We start from the raw sequence: 19,557 nt of genomic DNA on the forward strand, positions 1-19,557 counted from the left end.
CAAGGCTAGGGGTCCTGACTCCCGCTTACCTCCCATGTGTCTGGGAATTGAGTGTGCTCCACAATGACCTGGTAAGTCAAGCCTGGGACAAGGGTGACTGGGGCGCAGCAGGCAAAGGTCGGTGCCACAGGCAGCAGCCGGAGGGGTTCAGGCACCAGCAGTGGTGTCCAGCCCATGAGGCTGCCTGTGACTCTGTGTGCAGACGGGAACACTGGACTCAGAGAGGTCCCACCTGCCCTTGGGAGGCCAGCAAGCCTTGCTCCCCAGTGCTCTGCCGACCTCGCCCAGGCCACCTCTGCGGTCAGGAGGGAGGCAGATCTGATGGGGAGGCAGAACGTGCCGGGCCTCCCAGTCATCAGCCCCTCAGCCTCTGGGGGACACTAGCTGGGTCCCCAGGGGGACTCCCAAGCCCTCAGCCAGGATGCTCCAGCCACAGGGAGGACCCAAGGCCACCCTGAGCACAGGATCCCAGGGCCCCCCTGCCAGCCAGTCCCCATCCACATGGCCCTAGGGCAGCCTGCAGGGATGCTAACCCGGGGGGGCTGGCTGAAGACTCAGGAGAGCTCCCCCCAACAGAGGAAGGCGGGACAGCTGTGCAGGTGACCCCGGAGTGTGAGAGTGCATCACTGGGTTCTCTGGCCCTAGAGTCTAGCCTGACTCTGTGCAGGGTTGGGGGGCACCAAGCAAGTAGGCTCTGAAGAGGAGCTCCTGGGCGGGAAAGGACGTCCATGGGAGGGGATGGGGGGGGGGGGGCGGAGACACCTGTGGAGGTAGGGGCAGGCCTGAGCCTGAGCCCCCTCCCTGAGTCACAAAGACAGGTGGGGCCCTAGGACTTCGGCGAAGCTTGAGTCTGTTTTACAACTGAAAAATGGAGCAAGGCTCCCCCAGCAAAGGGCTGCTGGCGGAGGGGGTGGGCCTCCGGGGTTTATTGAAGCGAGGAAGGGCGTCGGCCACGCCGAGGCGCACCCCGTGTTCCCCGGCCTGCGGACAAAGCCCTGCAGGGCAGCTAGGCGCTCGGAGAACCCCAAACGCCCCAAGCTCGGGCCGCCACGCCCTCGACCCTAACCCCCAGCCGGCTCAGCCGGGCCGCCATCCCCGCGACCGCCTGCAGGGGCCGCCGCCTCTTCAGAAACGCGCCGCCTTTGTCCGGGCCGCGCGGCGCCGCTGCACCGGGCGGGCCGAGCGCCTCCCTGCCGCCCAGCCCGCGTCCCCGGCCCACGCCCCTCCCGCGGGCCCGGCCCGGCCCGGCCCGGCCCGGCGCGCGCAGGTGGGCGCCCCGCCCGCCGCCAGGCCCCGCCCCGGCCCGCCCCCGGCCCGCCCCGCCCGGCCCGGCCGGCGGGGACCCGGCGGAGCGCTCGCGCGTCAAACCACATGATCCCATAAAACATTCATCGGCTCCCGGCCCGCCGCCCTCGCCTCCGCGCCGCCGCCCGCAGCCCAGCCGACCGGGCGGAGCGCGCAGCCTCGTCCCGCGGCCGGGCCGGGGCCTGGCCGGAGCGGCGGCGCCTGGATGCGGACCCGGCCGCGGGCGGACGGGCGCCGGCCCCGGAGCGACTTTCGGTTCCCGACGCGCCCCGCCCGACCCCTACGATGAAGAGGGCGTCCGCCAGAGGTGAGTGCCGCGCCCGGGCCGGCCGCGCGCGGGATCCGGGCGCCCCTCCCCGAGCCGCGGGGCGCGCCCGGGCTGCCGGGTGCTGCGGAGGGTCACCGCAGTGCCGCCCGGCCCCGGGAGGGCGGAGCCCGCGGCGGCAGGAAAAGTTGCCGCTTGCCGGGAAAGTTGGCGGCGGCGACGGGGCCGGCGGCGGGGCCAGGGTTGGGGGCTGCTGTCGGAAAGGGTGGGGTCCCGCTTCGGAGCGCCCGGCCGCGAAGGGGTTAACGAGCAGGTCTGCAGAAACGCGGGCACCCAGCAGGGGCGGGAGTGTCCAGCCGCCTCCCTCCTCGCGCCCCGCGGACTCGGCTCAGGACCTCTGGTTTTTCTGGGGTCAGACGCAGCGGGATGATGGGGGCGTCGACGACAGTAGAGGGCGCGGGGGGCGGGGCTGACCCAGAGCTGTCCCCCCCTAGGGGGCGGGCGAGAAGAGGTGCATGCAAGCACCCCCCATCCGCAACCTGAGGGCCCCTGAGGGCTGCGCGGAGGGGCAGGGGACGTGAAGGGACTCGAGCGCCCCCTCCCTGGCGGCTCCCGCGGGACCCTTCCCCTCTACCTGGTGTGAAGGGCTGGGGGCGGGTGGGGCATGCGTTGCCTGGAGGGTGCGCCCCTGGTCTCCCCCACCTTCGTGTCCGTGGTGCCGCAGGCTGCACACGTTTCTGTGCACGTGCTCATGTCCACAAGGCTGCACACTTGCACACGCATGTGCACACGCGTGCCAGGCTGCCCCGCGTAGACGCGCACACGCTGTGGTGCACATCCGCCCCCGCCCGCACGCCCACGGCCACGCGTGCATATAGCACGCGCGCTGTGGTCGCCTCAGTGGGAGCACGCTGGGCGCACAGGAGCACGTGTCCTGGCCGGGAGGCCGGGCAGCGGGAACTCAGCGGGGGGGAAAGGACTGGAGGAGCCGCCCGCGTCCAGGGAGCCTCGGGGCCCAGCCGCGGAGCCTGTGCGGCCTGGACTCCATGTGCGTCTGCACGTGTGTCTCTGTTCGCATGACCGCGTGTTCCTGCGAGCACAGCGGGCGTCTGTCTCTTCCACTCCCGGCACAGGTGCCCTGTGTGCCCAGGCAGGCCATGGCCGGCTTCCCCCGACCCGGATCTGTAGCAGAGCCCCGGGAACCGTGTGCTGGGGGCTAGTTCAGTGCCCAGCCCTGGGCTTGAGGCCAAAGAGCTGTCTGATTGCCCCCCTCCCCCCAGGCTGGGGCAGAACTGGCTGATGGAGGCTGGGACCCACCTGGGCGGGGAAGGCCCACTTCACACCTCGAGGTCAGTGCCTCAGTGCTGTGACACACAGGCCAGCCCCTGGCACACCCCGGAGTCTGCCACTTGGTCCAGCTCAGGGTAAGCATGTGCCCACCCCACAGCTGACCCAGGGTGACCTCATGAAGGCTCTGTCCCCAGTGGCTGGTGGTCTCCACAGCGAGAATCCTCTGGGTGAAGGGTTCTGTGGTGGGTCACCTTCCTCAGCTGCTAGACTGGAGGACTGAGGTAAGGGTGTAGGTTTTCCGCTCTCACCGTGGTGAGCAGGACCCCAGGCCAGGGCTCAGAGAAGTGGGGCCACACCACCTGGCCCCCTCCAACAGTGTCTTTGTCTATAGAATGAGGACAAGCAGCTCGTCCCTATAGGCTGTGGGGTGGGTCCCGTGATGGGGCAGGCAGTGGGGACTGGCTGCTCCTTTTCTCAGCCTCAGTCTTCCTATCTGTAAAGTGGGTACCCTCCCCACTCCTGCTCCACTGGAGGTGAGGGAGGAACCAGCGCCCGCATGAGGCAGGAGGCTACTCACAGACCCCAGTTCCTGGGTGTGGAATGGCAGGAGAATCAGGCCCGGATGTGGTCCCAGCTCCGCCACTGGCCATGGTGTGACCTTGGGTGTGTGATTCACCTCACTGGGGACATGGGTCAGTGATCAGGCCTCCCTCAGGAGTAGCTGGGGACATGTAAAGGGTGAGGCCCCCACGGAGTGCTGGCCCAGGTGCTTCTGCCTGCAGCCTACTGAGAACACCACCACCCCGCGCTGGTCTGCAGTTCCACACAGGGAAGTCCTCCTGGAACCTTGCACTGCCAGCAGGACGCTCCCCACTAAGATGGGGAACAAAGGCCCATGGAGATCCCTGGGGAGCTGGAGAAGGGAGGGGCAGGTGGGGGCAGAAGGAAGAAAGGGCGCTGCAGGAGGGGGACGTAGCCATGTGTGTCCCCCACGCCGGGCTGCTGAACCCCGAGCCTTGGCTTTCTGACATGACGACCAGTGCCAGCTGGGGGCCCACGGTCAGGGCTGGCTCTCCGTGTGGTCGTGGAGGAGAGGTGGGGCAGGCAAGCCTGGGCCAGGAGTCTCAACCATCAGGAGGTCTTGTGGGGGGTCTGTGGGAAACATGCTGGGGCTCCAGGAGGCAGGGGGAAGCCCCCCCGGGGGAGGGCCGTTTTCCTGCTCTCCTGGGCCTGTAGCCAGAAAGTCCCCACAGAGCCTCAGTCTGTGTGTGCACAGGGGGTCAGGAGCTGGAGGGGAGACTAGGAGTGTCTCTGGGAGTCGGGGGTAGGTGTGAGTGGCTCCCCCACCCCCGGCCCCGTCCTGGCCTTCCTGACTGCTCTTGGCTCTGCACCGTCTGTGTGCCCTGACCTCCGACCCCCAGGCCCACCCGCTCCTCCCCTCCCAGCGGCCGGTCCCCAGGCCCCGCCTTTGCCCCTGGGTGGTCCCTCACTGGCTCCCTGGCTCTCCTGGCGTCAGACGCCCTCTGAGCCTGGCAGCTGAGCGCCGTGGCCCTTGCCCGTCTTGAGCTGCTAGGACTGAACGCTTTTGAAGGACAGGTGACCACGGAGCTGGAAGCGTCCGCCCAGGCCGGAGGGCGGGCGGCACCCACAGCCTGCATCTCCGCCATCGCTGGAGCCTGTGGGCCTGGCCGGGCGTCTTCTGCTGCAGTTTCTTCCTTGGTCGCTGTATCTTAAACTCTGCGCACGATGGGACCCGCTCCTGTGTGTCCCGGTGTGCGGGTGAGGGTGAAGCCCTTTCCGAGGACCTGCCTTCAGTTGTGTGTCCTAAGCGGCCTTGGTCTCTCACCGCCGCCGCTTGTGCAGCAGGACACGGAGACCAGGTGCAGACACCATGCAGGGGCCCGGGGGTGTGGCCGTGTGCCACCGCCCCCCCCCAGAGGAGGCGGGGCCTGGCCCCGCCCCGCCCACCTGCCCGGAGCCGGGCTCCGAGGGCCTCTCACGCCCGGCCTGCTGGCCACACCCTGGTCCAGCCCTGGTGCCCCGGGCGCCATGGGCCGGCCTCTCCCCTACCCACCCTAACCCAGAGGTGGAGCTGAAGGAGCCGGGTGGCCGCACTCACACCGGGCACGTGGCGAGCCCCAGCTGGGCCCTGGCATGTGGAGCTAGGCCCATGCTGACAAGGGGAGCCCGGGACAGGAAGCGGGGTTTCCTTAGCTGACTCAGCTTTGTTCAGGCAGCTGCCTGGTGCCCCCGAGGGGGGAGGGTGCTCCTTGGCCCAACGCCATCACAGAACAGGCTCCAGGGGATCTTGGTTCCACGGAGTGTTGGGGGGACTGGAGGAGCGTTTCGCGGTCAGGCGGGTTTGGGACTGGCTGGGTAGGAGGTGCTGACGGAGCTTCTTTACTGCAGGGCGTCGGATGGGCAGAGCCCCTCTGATGGGCACCCTGTGTAGCACACTCAGGGCCTGTGGTGCCCAGGAGCCCGCTTTGGGAACCGGTGGCTGAGATCCAATGGAAGGGCTGGGAGGGGGGCCCCAGGGAGGGGAGGCCATCCCACACAAGCCCTGCAGCCACACACCTGGTGGGCGGAGGGACTGTGCTCTCCTGGCAGCAAGGCAATGTGCAAATTTAACCTTTGGGTTTATGGCTCTATTTCTTTGCAGCAAATGTCACGGGAAATGTCAGGCTGAGGCTGAAGCTGATGGGTGAGGGGCCCATCGAGGAAAGGGGTTGGGTACTGAGGGACTCGGGCCATGGCAGGGCCCTGGGTCCCTCACCTCCTCCAGGGAGCCCTCTCAGATTGCCCCTCAACTGCTTGGTCCCAGCACAGTGTCCCTGTTCTGTCCCAACCCTTGCAACTTTGCTGAGATGGTGCCTTTATTTACCTCCCACCAGAGCCCAGATGGGACAGGCTCGGGGACCTGCCAGAATTCTCCTCGGCCTGAAGTCTGGCAGCCGTTGGATCAGCCCAGGCAGGACCAGCCTGCTGTGTGACCTTGGGCAGCAGCACCCTCTCCTGGTCACCAGAGGCCTCGTCCGTGACCCATGCGGCCAACACCCGGCCCGATGCCTTCATGGGTGGGAAAATGCCCTGAGTGGGAGGTGTGTGGGGTGCTGGGGTGTGTGCGAGGCCAGTGGGGGCAGGGGGCTGGCTCATGGCGTCCTGTGGCTGCTCCAGGCAGAGAGTAGGTGCTCAGCACACACAGAGAGGACTTGCAGCCACGGGGTAGGGTGGGGCTTGAGGCCAGTGGGCAGTCTGCAGCCCCTGGACCTGCTGGCCTCCAGGCCGGCCGGGCAGGGCCAGCTCTGAGGCCTCAGCCTGGCCTGCCACGGAGTGCCGTCTGGGCTGCAGCTCTCAGGGGGTTGGTTAACAAATGTCCGCTGCTTCCAGGCTGTGTGCCAGGCGTGTGCACATGAGGGGGATCTCGGGCCCCTGGGCTGCCACCCCTGGCAGCTCCGCACCTGTTTCCCTCCACGTGCCTCCCTGGGGGTTTCGGGCTCCCCAGCTTCAGTCTGTCTGGTGGTCATTGCCCTGTACCACGCATCCCTCCACCCCTACATCCGGGCCCAAGGCCCAGCGTCCTGGCCACCTCCCGCTACCCTTCCCCAAGGGCAAGTCCAGTGTCAAACCGGACCCCTCCCCGCCCGCCCCCTGTATCCCTCCTTGGGGGTCTGCTGCAGACCATCCCACTCCTGGGCCCGTGGCCACGGATGCCCACGTATCCTCGCCACCATCTCATCTTCCTTTCAGGCTCTGAGACGCTGTCCTAAACACGCTGCCAGCCAGGTCCCTCCTTCCCTGAACTCTCCCGTGTCCTCCCCCAGCCCCGCCCCCCACGACGAGGCCTGCTCTGGGGGTCTTGTTCGGGAAAGTCTCTTCCACTCCAGCTCCCGAGTCCCAGCATCTGGCACTCACACACCTGCCTCCCCACCGTCCACATCTTCAAGTTCAGACCAGGGCTGGTGTTGGGGCACAGGCTGGGGTGGGTGCAGGAACGGTGGCATGGCCTCAGCAGTGCCCTGAGTCAGCATCCAGGGCCCCGGGCACCGGTGGTCTTTGGGGCCAGTGGCTGTCGGGCATGGGCTGGGTGCCCAAGGTGGCCCCAAATAAAGGGTACAGGTCTGCAGAGGGTGACCACCCATGGGCAGTGCTCTCCTCAAGGGCCGAGGGGGACTGCATGGAGAGCATGGGCTTTGGCCCAGGCCAGCCGTGCCCCGGCAGGCCCCTCGCTCTCTGGGCCTCCCTGCCACTCCTTAGAAACTCCAGGTTTCTAAGGGAGTCAGTGGAGACTGCTGCCCAGGGCCCCACTGGGGGCTGGACTGTCCCAGCTCTTGGGGCCCCTTTCTGCTCAGCTGGGAACCCCCTGCCCTGCGCTGGGCCATGCTATGGGAATAGAGACTGTGATGGCGCTGCCTGAGACCCCCCCGTCCTGCCCTGCCCCGAGAACATCGGGCGGCGCTCAGGCTAGATTGTGGGGTCCCCCCACCCATATGCCCCGTCTGGGCCCCCACCCACCTGCCCACCTGCCGCATGGCAGCCTCCCCTCGGGACGGTCGGTTTGGCCTAGCAGCTGAGGCCAGACTTGGGGAGCACCCTCCTCAGCCCTGCTGGCAGGGTGAGCTGTGCCCCACACTTCACACGATGTGAGGGGCAGGGGGACCCCCGACAGGTCCCTGAGGGCGGCTGGCTTCCAGCTGCATCCCCGGCAGGTGTCCCATGCAGGGCCGCAGGGACCTTGAGATTCCTGTGACATATTCAGGCCCTCGGGTCCTGGGGAGATGCCCGAAAGCCCATGAGGGTCCCCAGAGGAGCTGGTGTGGGAGCTGGTAGGCTGGTGACGAGCCTGAGGCCTGGGCCCCACTGGGCCCCTGATGAGGCCACACCGGGCCCCCATTCTGGCCCAGGACCGGGGACTCCTGGCTCAGGAGGGCAGGGTCGGGGGGTCAGATGAGTAGGGGGGCCAAGAGGGGTGCAGGGAGGGGTGCGGGGAGCACGAGCTGGACGGACAGGGCCGTGGGGGCGGGGGTGGCGAGCTCCGAGCTCCCACTGGTGGGCACAGGGCCCCTGGCCAGATCCAGGCCACATGTCATCTCTCGGCCTCAGCCCCGGTTTCTGCCATGCAGAGGCTGACACAGGGACAGGTGTGACAAGCATCTGGCTTCCTGTGCGAGAATCAGCAAAAGAAAAGCTCTCCCCATAGAGACGTTCCTGCTGCATCCCTCCCCGACGTCACCGAGAGGGCCCGTCACAGCTGAGACAGATGGTGGCCCTAGGGACCGCACTCGTCACCTGCTCCTGGGGCGGCGGGCGGGGCGGCCGGGGGGGTCAGTGCCTCTCCGGAGCCCACCCTTCAGCACCGGGCCTGGTGGGCGCTGGGAATCGGGGAGGCTCCCCATCCGACCTCTGCGACCTGTTTCCTGCCAAGCGGGCAGCTCGGACGTGGGGGCAGGGGCCACTGTCCCCATGTTGCCAGGTCTGGCTATCTGCGCTCTTCGGCTGAGGGGATGAGTCTGCGGAGGGTGGGCCACCGGGCGGGGCCCTTGAGGGGCTCCCGCTGTCAGGACAGCCTCCCCTGCACCTCCTCCTGGGCAGCCACCCCGTCCAGTGTGGGCACATGAGCCCAGATGGACCAACGGAAAACATGTCTGACTTGCCCTGTTCGCGCCTGCGGCCCGGGGTTGGGGGCGGGGCAGAAACAAGCGAAGAGACCGTCGAGGTGACCGTGGAGGGGGGGTGAAGGGCCCCCACCCACGGGGGTCTGTCGGGCTCACAGCCTCCACCCCCCCACTCACAGACGACAAACCTGGGTCTGAGAAGCCGAGGTCGCCGGAGTCCCCAGGCTGAGCAGGGAGAGAGGACATGAAATAAATTAGGAAAAATTTGGGGGAAAAGGCAAACATGTGTGTCAGGCTGGGCAGAGCGCGGAGGGCCCGGCCGGAGGCAGGGAAGCCGGCTGGGAGCCGGGTGGGCGAGAGGCAGGGCCTCAGCAGGGCCAAGTGGTGTGATGTGCAGGTGGCCCCCGGGTGCCCAGCTGCAGGGCGTCCCCAGCAACGCCCAGGGCCTCCCGGGGCTGCTCCCCAGCCCCTCGGCCTCAGGCACTTCTGGGCCTGGGAGGCAGGTGGCGGAGGCCCAGTGGGGCGCCTGTCCCGGGGGCGGGTGCTCAGGAAACCAGGCCAGCCTACCGGCCCCACCCCGGGGCGCCTGGCACAGCGGCCGAAGCGCCTTGACCTGCTTCTCCATGAGCAGCGGCGCCCGATGCTCCCACCCTCACTGGTGAGAAGCCGCCAACGAGCTCCATCCCAAATTGATTTCAAATAAGGCAGAGTTATCACACAATCATATAGGAATAATTTATCACTCGTCAATAAAGGAGCAATTACTTATTCACGTCACCCACCCCTCCCACACGCCAGGCGTTTGGATGCAGGCACGCGACTGGGGCTCACGTAGAGGCAGGAGGAAGGCCTGTCCGCGCTCTGCCAAGGTCAACGGACCCCCCACCCCGAGGCCCCGGGGGTTTTTCCCCCTGGCTCCCCTGCTCCTGAGGGTCCCCAGTCTGGGGTCAGGGGGTCAGATCTGTGACCCGGGAGCACCCAGGGCAGGGGACTCTGAGAGGCCCGGCACACGGATGGTCTTCAGGCTAGAAGCCATCCCTCTGAGAGCCTGGATTTCCGAGGCCTCGGAGCCGAGCGCCCGATGCTCCCTAGAGACCGGGGGCGTCCTTGGCCACCCTTGGCCGAGCAGCAGCTGAAGAGCAGCCAGCCGCCCGCCGCGCCGGAGGCTTAGGGAGCGTCAGTCCCAGTTTCTCCCCCGCCCCGCACCTTGGAGACGCTGCCGCTAACCCACGTTCCTCTTCACCTTCTGGCAGAGACACTTTATTTTCTTCTTTTTATTTATCTCTGTTTCTGAGGTTTCACTGCCAAGCCTGCAGTCTTTTTAAAAAGATAGCACTGTGGTCGGCCGCGTCTTGCTCAAAGTTAAAGCCTGCGCCGGGCCCTGGGAGGCTGGTCCCGGGGCTGTGGTGCGCAGTCCTCCTCCAGCCCACCTGCTGCTGCCGCGTGCCCCGTTCTTCCAGATGGTTACCCCCACGTGTCCGTGGCTCCGACCCCAGCCCCCCTTCTCCAGCACACTCGCCAGTGAGGCTGCCAGTTGAATGCATAACCAGTGTTTCCTAACCCGGGTCACACAGATGCTCATCACCGCATGGCCACAGGGGGTGACCCCTCGCTCTGGCATGGCCCTTTGTTTTTCCTGGAGTTTACAGCTGACTTTGTCTTTTGCCCTTGTCCCAGGTGCCACCCTCTGGGGCCTACTCTGCTCCACGGCAGGCACTCTGCTGGTGGTCTGGTTTCTCCCCAGGGTGGGGGGAATATCTCCCTCCAGGCCTTCACCTTGCCATCCCCTCCTGGGCCGGGCATACAGCCGTCCCTTCCCAGCTGCCCCTGACTGCCCTTCACCACCCAGTCTTTCTTGGGGTTCATGTTTCCCTCTTTCTGGGTTCACGTCCAGTTTTAGCTGAAGCACATTCCACTGTCTAAGAAAGGCCCGGTGAAGAACCAGTCTGTGAGCCCTCGAATGTCAGCAGGTCTAAGCTGCATGGCCCACTTCAAAGTGAGTCTGTGGCCGTGTTGCGGTTCCTCTCCTGACCCTGAGGCCTGAGGTCGTACCACGAATGTCCCACGTTGTGCCAGGCACTCGCCCGAGGGGGTCTTCAGCTCTGGGAGGTTCTCAAGTAGTATTTCTCAGATAACTTTCTCCTTTTATCTTCTGTTTTTCTTTCTGGAGTTTCCTAAGACAGGTGCTGGCTCTGTGTTCATCTTTTTCTCTTCTGTTTTTTTGTTGTTGTTCTTCTTTCTAGAAGACTTCCTTGATCTTGTTTGCCAAACTTTCTATTGATTTTTGGTAATTTTAGTAGGTCTATCTTTAGCTCCCAGGATTGTTCTTGTTTCCTGATGGCTCTTTTTTCATAGCACCCTGTTCTTGTTTTATATCCTCTTCTGTCCCTATGAGGACACTGGTTGGATTTCCCTAGTTTTTATCTACTCACTGCACAGTTTTTGCTTCCTCTAGAATCATTTCCACTTTTGTCAGCATTGGCACCTCTTCTAGACACCTGGTTTTCTGGTAATGTTTACTGGGGAGGCATGGAGGTGGGTGGGGTGCTCTGTTGAGAGAGGGGCCTGTCGACTGGCGGGTGTGGGTGATCAGGCAGGAGCCACTCTGCATGTCCCAGAGGCCACGGCAGAGACCAGGGCTACCAGACCTTGGGGTCCACCTCAGGCAGCCTACGGAGTGGGACGCTTGAGCTGAGGAGGCAGCACTCGGGGGGTCAGGGAGCCCAGAGCCTGCACTGGGAGGGGGGCTCAGCGGCTCACCCACTGCAGGGGCTGCTTCCCTGCCCAGCTCTCTGGGTCCTTTGGGGCTCAGGGCCTGCCCTGGTCACCTGGTGTGGCAGGCAGGGGTCTTGGACGCTGTGCCCGGTCACCTGGTGTGCCCCGGCAGTTAGCATCCTGCTGGCTCCCCGTGGTCACTGCCCCTCCATCAGGCTCTGTGCCCACGTCTGAGGCGTGGGGTTGACGGTCATCTCCTCGCTGCACTGGGGGCATGTATCTTAGCCCCCAGGAGTGAGGGGTGTCAGTGCCTTGGGTGTTCCCAGGAGGCCCACTGGTGCTGGGTGCATGTGAAGCTAGGGTGCCAGGGTGGACGGACAGGTCCTCCCTGGGAGCCAAGCTTGGCCACGAAAGCCCTGCACAACCTAAGTCCCCGATGCTGGAGTGCTCGGGGCTGCCTCCCGTCTGCCCTGTGCTGGGGTGGGGGGTGGGGTCTCTCCTCCTCCGGGGCTCAGGGCCGGGTCACACGGAGAGTGGGGCACTTGCTGGCCCACCAGCACCGTGCCATCCACTTGGTGGGAGGAGGGGACAGAGAGTCGGGTTTGACGTACTTCCTCCAACGTCAGGATCCAGGCCCTGGCTGACAGATCTTCCCATTTAAGGACAAATAATAAAAGTGGGGCACCTTGGTCAGGAAAGGGGAGATGCCATGGCGCGCAGGGCCTCCTTGCCAGCAGGCCTCCCTGGAGCCTCCCGTGGACACACAGCCACCCGAAGGCAATGGCCTTGGCCGGTGGCAGCATCTCGGGATGAGGGTCCGGGCCCCCCACTTGCCTCTAGCCGGGGTGCTCCGTGGGCCTTGCTGCTTCTCCCCACCATCTCCCTTGCTGGTTGCTGTCCCACCCAAGCGCTGCCGCTCAGTTTCAAAGCCCCCAAGCACCCCGCCCAGGGTAAGCCCGAGTCGGGGCACAAACAACCCCGGTCGGGAGCATTTGGGAGGACTTGGCCCTCCTGGGCAGCAGAAGCAGGCTTCCCCTCGGGTCAGCGGTGCCCACAGTGGTCTAGAGCCAGGACAGGCTGATCCCCAGGGTGAGCAGTCCAGGGCCTCCAGAGCCCAGTGTTGTCTTTTCAGAGCCGAGTAAGTCCCGCTCTGCAGACGCCGCCGCTGGCCTCATCACCAATGCCAACAAGGGCCGAGGGCTTGGGAGCCGCTGACATGATGGCCCATCAGCTTCTGCCACCAAGGCCAGCCGACCCCTTGGCCCGGCCCTGGGGCTCCCACATCTGCCCGTGTCACCTCGTCACAGCAGCCCCAGGGCCATCCAGTGGGCTTGCCTCTGAGTCCGGATCACCCAGGCCCCAGTAGCACACATCGAGAGAGGGTGTGTGTGTGTGTGTGTGTGCGTGCCCACGGTGCACGCCCAAAGTGTGGGCCCCGGGCATGGGCTCCCGCACTGCAGTGGCCTTGCTGAAGGCGGCCAATAGGACTTCATGGAAATAGTCAGCTTCGAGCTGGCCACAGAGGCAAGGTCCTGGGAGGACAGGGGAGGTTGGGAGCCAGCCCTGTTGGCCCTGCCAGTCTCGGCATTTGGTCCGGGACAGGAGAGGGCAGTGGATGGCATCACGGCAGGCTGGTGGGCCTGGTAGTAGCTGTGTGGCAGCAGGTCTCAGGCCCTGGTGTGGGGCACGCCCCGTCTCTGAGCCCCCCGGGGCAGGGGCATGTCAGCCAGCAGCCAGTTTCTCATTAGCATCCTCTGGGGACGCGAGCCAACACTGGCCACTGCCTTGCATTAGCACAGGACCCTGACGAGCCAGTCGTGCGGACAGAGATCCCCAGGTAATTAGGCAGCCAGTGTTTGCTGCGGGCCTGATGGTGTGCGTGGTGGGAGGAGGAAGTGCCTGCTGAGTCCCTGCTGGGAGTCGGGCATGGCCTACTCGAGCGGTCCTGGGGCTGGACCAGGCTTCCGCTGCCTGTCATCAGTGCCTCCCCTTCCCCCCGCCCTGTGGGGCCCCGGGGTCAGGGCCGGGGAGGTGGGCGCCATGGAAGAGCATGTGCCTGGACAGGGCGGGGTCCCAAGCCCGTGCACCCCGCATCCTGCCCGTCAGAGGGTGCTCTTGTATCCTCACTTGGCGGTTGGCTTCAGTGCGCCTCCCTCGATGTCTGCCTGCGGCCAGCTGGGCTCCGTGGCCCCGGCAGCCCCCAGACGCTGTGTGGTGGGGTGACAGGTCAGGCAGCATGCACTCTGCACCTAGGCCTCCCGGTTCCATGCGGCCAGGCCCCTACCTGTCACCCTCTGTGTAACTGCCTCCCAGGTGCCGCGTTGGCTGGAAATCTGGGGCTTGAGGCGGGGCTGCTGGCTGAGGCCGTGGTGGGAGCTTTGGCTCGCTGCAGCTCAGGCAGGCCTTTCAGTGCCCAGACCCCCGAGACTGGGACGCCTGCCAGTTCCTGGGCTGTGAGCGGGTGCCCCACCCACCACCCCCAGATCACCTGTAAAACGGGCAACACGTTAGTGCCCTGGAGACTGCCAGGCCCGCTCACCCCAGGTCTGCCCGTCACAGGCTCTGCCCACAGCGGGCCTGTCTCCCCCACTGCTTGGCCTGGTGTTTGGAACCGCTCAGCCCCGTGTCCAGCACCCTCCTGCCATGGTGGGTCACCTTGCCCGCTAGGGATCGGGCCAGCCCATGCACCCCCGCCGCCCACCCCTGAGCCAGGCAAGGGGCCCGAAACGGCCCAGCCACGTGTGCTGCGCTGCGCATGTCTGTGCCTGCCGGCCGGCCGGAAGGTAGGCGGTGAGGATGACCGAGGGGGACAGATGGGCGTCGGGGGCGGCGGTGAGCCCGTCGCGGGGGGGGCCGGCAGGGGTGGGACGCGTGCAGCCACGCTGGGGAGCCGCGACCCTTGCGCGTGGACGCCACCCCCACCTGAGCTATTTCTGGCCTGGCCGAGCTGGCTGCGGCCCCCTGTTCTGCCTTGTAACCACGGTTGGTGACGTGACCCTCTGTGGGATGTTCTCAGTGCTCGAGAGGGTCTTGGGCGGATGCTGCCGGAGCCCACCACAGACAGCCGACCCCAGGCTCCAGGACCTAAGGCCAGCTGCCACACCTCCAAGTCTGGCCCGCTCCGGCTGCGGCCATGCCAGCTGCCCTTTGGGCCGGGACTGCTGGTGCCTCTGGCCCCTCCTGGCCGTTCTGTGGCTCCTTGTTTTGCCCACGTTTCCCCAGGACCTGCTCTGAGTGGCAGCAGCTCGCAGCTTAACCACTCACTGCCTCAGCTTCCTAATCTGAAGGTGGGCTCACACACTGAAAAGAAAACAGGTTCTCACGTGACTCCGACTCAGGCCTTTGTATACCAACTGGTGGGCCCTCGTGACAGCCTGCAGAGGGGGTGTCACGGCCGCCCCATCACCGCAGGGAGGCTCTGGGCCTCAAGGCTGGCAGCCCTGAGCCATCTCTTTGGTGCAGATAGCCTTGGAGGTCACACCAGGCCTGACACCTCCCAGCCTCCTGGCCTTGTCAGCAGCCAGGAGGAGAGACCCTGAACAGCATCTGGTCTCCATGCCCCCACCTCCCAGGCCCAAGGGGCTGGAACCACGGCTCCAGAGCAGACCTGGCCTAAGCTGGAGGTGCCCCTCTGCGGGGAGGGCACCAGAGAAGACCCCAGCCATTCTCTGCAGAGGCTCTGGGACAGGAGGGTTTGGCTCTGGAGGAAGCTGAGAGGGCCTGCTGGCCTGGCATGGGACCCGGGTCGTGAGGCTTGCAGGGGCCTGAGGGGGCCTGGTGCACCGTGCCATGGTTTCTGTGAATGAGGCCCACGCGCTGAGCGGTTTTCTCACCTTGTGTGCAGGAGGTCAGCTCCCACTGGGGTCCAGTGGGGCCGGTGCAGTGGGTGGCCAGCTGGAGCCTGGGGCAGGATTGAGGAGAAAGAAAGGAGAGGCAGGTGAGCAGGGCGCAACCTAAGGGCGTCTGATGGGGGCAGACCTGGAGGCCTGAGAGGCCCAGACCGCGGAGGCCAGCAAGGACGGGGCTGGGGGGAGCATTGTGGGACAAGGGGATGGGCTGGGAGACAGTCTGGGGATGGCTGAGGGACGGGGGGTGGGGATGCCTTCTAAGGTGGGAGTGATTAGGTGAGTGGTGGGGTCCAGGCCCTGGGGCGTGGCCAGGGGCGGCCTCCCACTACCTGGTGGGGGCTCCCGTGTTCCAGGGCCTCCGCCGTGAGTATGAACACATGACCCAAAGTTGGGCTTGATTATCTCATAAAGAGATGCCCCCTCTGCTTGCTCAGCAGAGGGGTTGCCATGGAGACCAGCGGGCAAGCCCCAAGGGGGCCAGGCCAGAGCCAATTACCGCGGCTGAGGCGAGGAGCGGGCCCACTGCCGGCTGCTGTGCTGACAGCAGGGCCCGTGCAGAGGGACTGACCCTCAGAAGTTGGTTTCCAAAAAGCCGCCGGCTGGGCGAGAGGGAGCCATGTCTGTATGCCTGATGCTTGCCTCCTGGCAGGACCCAGACACGTGGCCTGTGGCCTATGGTCCTCTGGAGGCCCCGCATGGAGACGGCCAGTGCTGGTGGTGAGCTGACCTCAACCCAGACAACTTCACGGACCGTGGCTGCCAGCCTGGGAGCCACGGGTCAGGGGGCAAGGGTAACAGAGCTCAGTCGGCAGGCATGGGGCGGGTTGGTCACGATGGCATGGCCCAGCCGTGGTGGTGAGGTCCAGAGTTGGCCTGATGAAGGCCTGCCCCCCGCCTGGCCCCCACCCCAGAGAGTCCCCTGCCACAAGGTTTCAGGAACAGGAAGTACCATTTTTATAGCACAGGCACATTCCGCGGTAACAGCAGTGGGAGGCCACAGAGCTGGCTTCACTGGGCCTTGCCTCCCAAAGGAGGCCTGGAAGGAGACAGTAGGGAGGGGATGCCAGCTGAGATGCCACCCGGTGACCTCCTGTGTGCTGCCAGCCCAGGTAGGGGCATCCAGGGCTTGCAGGAGGTGGGCCTGGGGCTTCCGTGTCCCCAGCAGCCAACAAACGGCCCAGCCCCAGTGGACACGCCCAGCCTGCTGGGCCTCTGGGCTTGGGGCAGATGTCAGCACTTGCCCAGGCAGAGAGGACCCAGGAGGGGGCGGGAGCCCAAGGTCACAGTTCTGGGTAGGGGAAGCTGACCCATGGTCCTCTCCTTTCTCCCTCCCGGCTCCAACCCCAGCACTTAGCTGGCCTCAGGTCTGCAGAATCCTGCTCTTAGCTAGCTGCCAAGGAAGGTGTTAGCTGTCAATGCAGGTGTTAGCTGTCAACGAAGGTGTTAGCTGATAACTCAAGTGTTAGCTGATAAGCCATAACCCTCCCAGGGGGATTCACATTTTAATAGACTCACTCCTGAGGCAGAAAGAACCTCTGCATTCAAAGCAGAGGCTCTAATGGTGAGGTGACAGGCAGGGAGCCCAGTGGTGGGCGTGTGGCCCTGCCGGTGAGCCCAGCCTGGGGACAGCAACCAGGAGCGCTCTCCCACCCACTCCAGGTCTTGGGTGAGGCCCTGTGATGGGGGAGGGAAGAGGGGGGCTGCATCCCTCTGGCTGGGGTGGAACCCCTGGGAGAATGTCTGGGCATAAGGGTTGGGCGCAGCTGGGCTGGAGTAAGCTCCTTGCCCAGGTAGGAGATGGAGCAGAAAATGAGGCGGAGAGGAGGAGGCGGCCAGAGGTTCACCAGGAAGCAAGCCTGCCCCCAGTCCTGGACCTGCCTGCCCCTGCCCCTGCCCTCAGGGCTCCTGATCCAGGAGCTGGTGGGGCAGTTTCCTGGGTCCGGCTGTGGGACCAGACCCTGGCTGAAGGCCGAGGGGCTGCAGCTCCCAGCTCCCTAGGTGGTGATGCTCCCTAGGGGCTCTGGGTCACATCCCCACCCTTCCTGCAGCCCGTGAGGACCTTCTTGGGGTGGGTGATGCTGCTGCAGAAGCTGTAAGAAGACAGGCCTAAACGTGAGCTGTAGCCCCAGGCTCGCGGCATGAGTGGGGCCCACCTGGTGTACCAGTGTTTGCCAGGGGCTTCTCTCCCCGCCTGGCCTGTGAGGTGCTGGCGCTAGGACTGCGTGCAGGCCCACCGGTGCTCTGGCATCTACAGGTGTGCATGTCCATCCCAGGAGGCCTTCCCGTGGACCCCGAGTGGTGGCTGCGGCGTGGCAGCTCATGTATTTGAGTCCCAGGCGGCAGTCAAGATTTCCCGCGGAGCTTGAGACCGCTGGCGGGTTTTGGGGTGCAGCAACTTCCTCATGGCAGGTGGAGCAAGGATCCCCGCACTGGAGGTCCCGGGGCAAAGCTCCTCCTGCAAACCCCGTCCTCGCTGGTCCCGCCCACTCACCGGGGCAGAGCCCCTCCTGCAAGCCCGGCTCTCGCCGGCCCCGCCCACTCACAGGGGCGGAAACCCTCCTGCAAACCCTGGCCCCGCCCCGCCCACTCACCGCCCTCCGCTCTGCCCGCAGGAAGCCAGCTGCTGGCCTGGGTGCTGTGGCTGCAGGCGTGGAGGGTGGCGGCGCCCTGCCCAGGCGCCTGCGTGTGCTACAACGAACCCAAGGTGACCACCAGCTGCCCGCAGCAGGGTCTGCAGGCCGTGCCCGCCGACATCCCGGCCGCCAGCCAGCGAGTCTTCCTGCACGGCAACCGCATCGCGTACGTGCCCGCCGCCGGCTTCCGCGCCTGCCGCAACCTCACCATCCTGTGGCTGCACTCGAACGCGCTGGCCCACATCGACGCGGCCGCCTTCTCCGGCCTGGCGCTCCTGGAGCAGCTGGACCTCAGTGACAACGCGCAGCTGCGGTCCGTGGACCCCGCCACGTTCCGGGGCCTGGGCCGCCTGCACACGCTGCACCTGGACCGCTGCGGCCTACGGGAACTGGGCCCCGGCCTGTTCCGCGGCCTGGCCGCCCTGCAGTACCTCTACCTGCAGGACAACGGGCTGCAGGCGCTTCCCGACGACGCCTTCAGCGACCTGGGCAACCTCACGCACCTCTTCCTGCACGGCAACCGCATCCCCAGTGTACCCGAGCGCGCCTTCCGCGGCCTACACAGCCTCGACCGCCTCCTGCTGCACCAGAACCGCGTGGCGCGTGTGCACCCGCACGCTTTCCGGGACCTCGGCCGCCTCATGACGCTCTACCTGTTTGCCAACAACCTCTCCGCGCTGCCGGCGGAGGCCCTGGCGCCTCTGCGTTCCCTGCAGTACCTGCGGCTCAACGACAACCCCTGGGTGTGCGACTGCCGTGCGCGCCCGCTCTGGGCCTGGCTGCAGCAGTTCCGCGGCTCCTCGTCAGAGCTGCCCTGCAGCCTGCCCGCGCGCCTGGCCGGCCGCGACCTCAAGCGCTTGGCCGCCACTGACCTGGAGGGCTGCGCCGTGGCCACGCGGCCGGCCCCTCCCGTCTGGACCGGCGGGCCTGCCGACGAGGAGCCTCTAGGGCTGCCCAAGTGCTGCCAGCCGGACGCCGCAGACAAGGCCTCGGTGCTGGAGGCCGGGAGGCCCGCCTCGGCCGGCAATGCTCTCAAGGGACGAGTGCCGCCCGGCGACGGCGCTCCGGGAAACCGCTCTGGCCCCCGGCACATCAACGACTCGCCCTTCGGGACCCTGCCGGGCTCAGCCGAGCCCCCCCTGACCGCGGTGCAGCCTGAGGGCTCCCAGCCCCCTGAGTCCCCCACCACAGGCCCGCGTCGGCGGCCAGGCTGTTCCCGCAAGAACCGCACGCGCAGCCATTGCCGTCTGGGCCAGGCGGGCGGTGGGGGCAGTGGGGGCGGCGGGGCCGGCGGGGTGGAGGGCTCGGGCGCCCCACCCGGCCTCGCCAGCGGCCTCGTCCCCCTGGCTCTGGCGCTGGTGCTGTGGACGGTGCTCGGGCGCTGTTGACTGGCCCCCGAGCGCAAGGCCTCTCTCAGCAGCTGGGTGTGTGTACATACCGGGTACCCTCGCGCCACCAGCCAGCCGGCCTGCCGCCCTCCCTGGCGGCGCCGCCCACCGCCCACCCGCCTGCCCTCCCCAACTCCACCCGTCATGTTTACAGGGCAAGGCGGGGCGTTTGTTCCAGAACGCCGCCTCCCGCCCGGAACGCAGTATAGAGAGATATGCATTTTATTTTACTTGTGTAAAAATATTGGACGATGTGGAATAAAGAGCTCATTTCGTAAGCTGTGGCCTCTCAGGCTGGGGGGACCTGTGAGCCGGGGAGGGGGGTGAGCTGGGAAGTGACACCCCGCCCCCTTCACAGCACCGGGAGGCCCAGGAAGGTGGGGGCGTCCGCTGCAGGTGCTGAGGTCTGGGCGGGCAGCGAGACCTCTTTCTGCCCAGCACTGTGCCAGCAGGGACCTGGGGCGCTACAGCCGCCGCCCCTCCCAGCCACGCTGGCCT

At 66.3% G+C, this 19,557-nt stretch overlaps 1 protein-coding gene across 2 annotated transcripts; it reads left to right on the forward strand.

Moving 5' to 3' along the window:
* The first annotated feature begins 1,342 nt into the window (after positions 1–1,342).
* RTN4R (reticulon 4 receptor) lies at positions 1,343–19,337 on the forward strand. 2 transcript variants are annotated; one of them, XM_043900996.1, is made up of 2 exons: positions 1,343–1,612; positions 17,651–19,337. In XM_043900996.1, exons 1-2 carry the CDS (start codon positions 1,591–1,593, stop codon positions 19,057–19,059), a joined length of 1,431 nt encoding a protein of 476 aa, XP_043756931.1. In that variant the 5' UTR covers positions 1,343–1,590; the 3' UTR covers positions 19,060–19,337. The 2 variants fall into 2 exon arrangements, with proteins under 2 accessions (XP_043756931.1, XP_043756930.1); XM_043900995.1 differs by lacking the exon at positions 1,343–1,612 and adding an exon at positions 14,969–15,127.
* Positions 19,338–19,557: the final 220 nt, after the last annotated feature.

Source organism: Cervus elaphus, chromosome 5 (assembly GCF_910594005.1).
Source record: "Cervus elaphus chromosome 5, mCerEla1.1, whole genome shotgun sequence".
NCBI classification, from domain to species: Eukaryota; Metazoa; Chordata; class Mammalia; order Artiodactyla; family Cervidae; genus Cervus; species Cervus elaphus.

What these genes read in the sequence shown, in the direction of transcription:
- RTN4R (XM_043900995.1), top strand. Translation starts at nt 14,980, where the DNA reads ATGGTTTCTGTGAATGAGGCCCACGCGCTGAGCGGTTTTCTCACCTTG. An exon ending in GAGAAAGAAAGGAGAGGCAG is followed by an intron (nt 15,128 to 17,650) that starts GTGAGCAGGGCG and finishes CTCTGCCCGCAG; the next exon opens with GAAGCCAGCTGCTGGCCTGG.